The sequence below is a fragment of the Chrysochloris asiatica genome, unplaced genomic scaffold (assembly GCF_000296735.1).
Source record: "Chrysochloris asiatica unplaced genomic scaffold, ChrAsi1.0 scaffold00036, whole genome shotgun sequence".
NCBI lineage: Eukaryota > Metazoa > Chordata > Mammalia > Afrosoricida > Chrysochloridae > Chrysochloris > Chrysochloris asiatica.
Genome location: NW_006408554.1, coordinates 13,294,634 through 13,299,554, shown reverse-complemented (window position 1 = coordinate 13,299,554; position 4,921 = coordinate 13,294,634). Strand labels below are relative to the sequence as shown.

General features: G+C 38.3%; 1 protein-coding gene across 4 annotated transcripts in view; it reads left to right on the top strand.

The window, feature by feature from the left end:
* Positions 1 to 293: 293 nt before the first annotated feature.
* TRIM55 (tripartite motif containing 55) overlaps positions 294 to 4,921 on the top strand; it is a 122,351-nt gene continuing 117,723 nt past the window's right edge. For 3 of the 4 annotated variants that reach the window (XM_006860053.1, XM_006860052.1, XM_006860050.1), the window contains exons 1-2: positions 516 to 683; positions 1,123 to 1,295. In XM_006860053.1, the coding sequence (XP_006860115.1) occupies positions 516 to 683; positions 1,123 to 1,295 (341 nt within the window). Of the gene's footprint in view, positions 684 to 1,122; positions 1,296 to 4,921 lie in introns of all 4 variants that reach the window. The other variant, XM_006860051.1, reaches the window with a different exon arrangement.

Below are 4,921 nucleotides of genomic sequence, written 5' to 3'. Positions count from 1 at the left end.
TCTTCATAATATCTCAGGACAGAAATGGCACTCATGATACAGTTAGATTTTTGGGCTGCATTCTGTCCTTCCTGGAGAAACCCATCAACAAGTCTTGACTGAGCTCTCATAGAGTCTGTGGCTCAGTTTCTAGGCATGCATAATTGCATTTGTTGTTGACAACTGTTAGCCTCAACCTCCTCCTCACAGCCCCTGTCTAAATGGGGCTTGTAATCCCCCTTCCCACCCGCTCTCTTTACTCCCTGGGGCAGGAATGTAGACTTCTGTCCTCTGTCACCTGTCAGGATCCATCCTCCTGTCACTGGCTTATATGGACAAGTCAGCTAACTGTCACGTGACCCCTGACTGCTAAAAACAGCTCAGGCACCCACTCTGAACCAGAGCCTGAAACAATGTCTGCCGTCCAACAGGACGTAAAGAACACTTGATCACACAATCCTTGGAATTATTTCAAGGAAACCCTTGCAGAAGCCCATCTGGATCACCCTTTCCCGGGTCATACTGACGGCCAGGAGATGAGCTCTTCTCTGAACTACAAGTCTTTTTCCAAAGAGCAGCAGACCATGGATAACTTGGAGAAGCAACTCATTTGTCCCATCTGCCTTGAGATGTTCACGAAGCCAGTGGTCATTCTCCCCTGTCAGCATAACCTGTGTAGGAAATGTGCCAGTGATATTTTCCAGGTAGGTTCATTTAGAATTTGGGGAGTGGGAAGGCCTCCTTCTTCTCTGAATCAAGTGCTTAGTGTTAAGATAAACTCCTTTAGGAAGTTTTAAAAGGGTACATTCATTTTCAAGAAGACACTACTTTTTAAGAATCATATTTGTTTTTTCGAAAACAAACTTTAAGTCTGGTTTGAAATTGTAAACAACTTACTGTCCAAGACTTTAATGTTTGGTTATGAAAACCTTGGATGGAAGAGCATCTTGGATTAAAAATGTTATATTGCAGTTCACTATGAATTAATGTTGGCCTTGTGTTTTCAGATCACTTGCTGAGGGTTTATTTTATGGCTGAGCTTAAAGTAGAAGTAGATGTTGTTTGCAGTGACAGTGAGAAAAAGTCTCAGAAAAGCTATCTGTAGTGTTACTCAACTTCTTTTTTCTTGTTTGGCAAGAGCAGGCCTCTAATCCATACCTGCCCACAAGAGGAGGCACCACTGTGGCATCGGGGGGCAGGTTCCGTTGCCCATCCTGCAGACATGAAGTGGTGTTGGACAGACATGGGGTGTATGGACTTCAGAGGAACCTATTGGTGGAAAATATCATTGACATATATAAACAGGAGTCTAGCAGGTAACATTCTATGATGTGTCAAATCCATTTGAAACTTGTTTTTCATATTTCCTTGTTTGTTTGCTGGAATGAATTAATCACTCAATGCTTATTTACTAATCACAGACTAATTGTTCTATAGGAAAATGTTTTTCCCAGTCAGTCCTTCCCAAAGGAAGTCAGAGAGGAAAGAAGGGAGCTGGGGCTACAGCTGCTGCTGATTTGAAAATAAAGTGACTCATTAACACCAATCCAACCTGTCCCCCAAGTTTAAAGCCTTAGAATACATATGTTTTATAACGTGTACTTCACAGGCCCTCAATAGCTTCAGATTCTAAATAGCAGGAGCATTCTATTATAAAACAGATAATCAACAGCCATGACAGTTTCCAAACAGTGCAGTTCCATTTCAGACAGTCCTACTTTAAAATTGCCTGAATGACAACAATAAAAAGAAGAAGAAAAAAAAAATCTCCGATCTAGTTAGTTAATCATCATCATACTGACTCCTTTAAAGGATATTAAGTTAAGAGATATAGGCAAAAAGAAAAAGGAGTTCAAATAGTTTTCAATCTTCCATCCCCCCCCCCCCCATATACTTAGCATTCACTTGCTGATTGCTAGATATGCAGCGGATCCATTAAAAAAAGAAAAGGTTGCTAATTATATCCAACTACATTGCCTATAGAGTTCATTTCCTAGAGACAACCCTGTGGTGTTTATTCCTAGAAGGCATGGTGTGAAGAAGCCTTTTTTCAATTGTACATAGGTCAATTCAGTCCACAAAACCTGATAACAATATTAAGACCATCTAGAAGTGACTTCATAGTGGTTCTTATTAGGGGACATGTATTTGTGGAATATCTGCTGGGCTCTAGAAAACTTGCTAGAAGAAAAGCAGTTCTATAAATCTAACATATAATTATTGCAATTAATATGACTATTAGTTCCTGTTTGAGATTCAAAACTAAATTAGGTAGTACCAAGATTTAGATGGGATAGGGGAAAAAGAAAAATTGCCGATGACATATTTCAGAGATAAAGAGCCAGCTGTTTCCCTCACTTCCAAAGTCTCTCGAGAAGGAAAGGGTTGTTGTTTCCCACATCTCATCTCATTGTATTTCGTTACTTAAAACTGCAATACACACACTGCCTCTTAAGAAAATTAACCAACCAAGCAATTATTAAGGGAGTTTATATAGCAACTGTTTTAGTGCCAACAACAGTGCCTGGCACAGAATAAGTGCTCCATAGATGCCAGCAGATTAAGTAGCTCTACAAATATTCTGACATGTTCTATTTATTGCAATAATTTTCTGTTTTGCTACTTGCCACAGTGGAAGCTTGGACTTGTGAAATAATAGCAGTAATTGTTAGACAATTCAGAGAAGAGGAGATGTTAAAACTTTTAGCATTAGTAAAACTACAAGATGCATCCTTACCTTAACTATAAAGTCTGTGTGGTATATCTATCAAAAATAGTACTCAAATTGCCTAAAAGCAATGACCTAAATGCCCATCAGTGAAACACAGCTGGGTGATCCAGTTTGGGTTTTGTGATTATTGAATTCTTCTTATGCTGTTGTTTCTTGAATTTGAGATTTGCCTTTGGGACATTTTTATTTGGTACCCAAATCATAAACTCTCCAGAGGGTTCGGGCATATGCCTGGGCATAAACCTGGTTGTTCCCTGGGCAGCCTTACCAGCTCAGAACCATAGCCTTCAGGGTACGTTAGATGTCCCTAGAATAACCTTGACCATACAGACTGAGGTGAGTCCAACTCTGGTTGCAGTCACTGGGGGATGGGGCAGGAGGAGAAGGTTGTCAATAAAGGACTGCACCTGGCCTTAGACAACCTACCCTGTGAAGGGTAGGTTAATTCTGACCTCTCACAGAAAGGCTAGAATTGTAGGTCTGGCAAGGCCTGGCCTTGGTATCTAGAATTCTCTATGGGGGTTAAAGTACACTATTTTTTTGCTTGTGTTTGATGGTAGTAGTATGGAGAAGGTACTAATTTTGTTAATACTAATAATGACATAATAATAATCTTTAATTAAAATATTACAAATAAAACTAATATTTGATGACTATTTAGTATACCATTCAGGGTGCTTTAAACATGACTCATGTGTAACTCTTTAATTCTTTTGCCAGTCCTGTGAGGTTGTAATTATTATTACCCTGTTAAATGTTTTTAATATTTTAATCAAAATAATTCATATATAAAATTTCCAATGTTTAATTGTACTATAAGATCTCCAGTTAGAAATGTACTCCCCACCTTCCACTCTCTTCACCCATAAGTCTCACTCTTAATTAGTTAACTTAGTTAGCCACTTTTAATTCTTTGTTGTTTTCCACTATTTATTATATTACTAGTATGCTCCTATTTTAAAATTTTCAATTTTAGACATTATTGATTATCTTTCTGCAGTGGAAGACAGGATTGAGTCCTCACATAGCTGGAATTTCCCTTTACTCTCTACTTGGAAATTCCCTTCACAAACCCTTGTTTTCTAGTTGCAATGCCTTCCTCTTTGCTGGTTTATCCCCATGTTTTTATGGAACACATCCTCCAGTAAACTCTTAAACTGTGGAAAAAGTTCTGTTTTCAGCCTTCCCTCTGCTCCTGCCTTCAAAGTTTTTGATTCTTTCAGTTCTAGGTCGATTTAAGGTTCTGCAGTTCAAATCCACTTCTTCCTTGCATCTCACCTGTAGGCACATAGTGGACCTAAGAGGAAACTCAAGCAGGTCACTTCCTTTCTCAGTATATCACTTTCCAACATTTGGTTGACATCACTTATCTGCTGCCACTTGCTCATATTTTGTTCTTATTGATTTATACTTTTTTATTTCCTGAAATTTATCTTAATGGGATTTAAGCAGGAAACACACATAAATGGTTGTGTTTATTCTGCTATATCTAAGTTGAATTCCCTTAGTCCAATTTTTAGAGATGGGGCCACACCACATGGTGAAGCTGTATTAAATTAAACTGTAAGATCATTTTAGATAAGAAGATACTACCTGGCATGACTTTCCCATATCAGATGCTCACCCTTAGGAAATTTTACAGGCTATTGACACTTTCAGTCTAGTGTGTATTGAATGGTGGACTACTGCCAACATTTAGCACTGAGCCCTGAAGCCACAATTGTGAGCTTGGACACTTTCATCTCATTTCTATTCTACCTGTGTTGTGTTATCTCAAATATGTCATATGCTTTTTTTAATTAGAAAAAAAAATTATTGTCAATTGAGTGCAGTTTACAGAGCAGATCATCAATTTTACATTGAACAAATCTTATACTTTGCTTCATTATAATGGTTGCAATTGTTAAAACAAAGCAAAGTATAAGATTTGTTGACTGTAACCATAAATCAGTTAACAGTATTTACTTTAACTTTTGCATTCCTCTCTGTGTCTCCTGCTACCTTCATCTTTCCTCTGCCTATGTCCTTCTTGGAGCCCTAGTGTGGCGCTGAAGGATAATGCACTTGACCGCAAAGTCAGTTTGAATTGCAAGATCAGCATTTCAAGCCCACCAGCCACTACTTGGAAACCATTGTATGTATGTACCAAAGTTTGTTTAACCATTCTTCTGCTGATGGGCATTTAGGTTGTCTCCATCTTTTTTTTTTTTT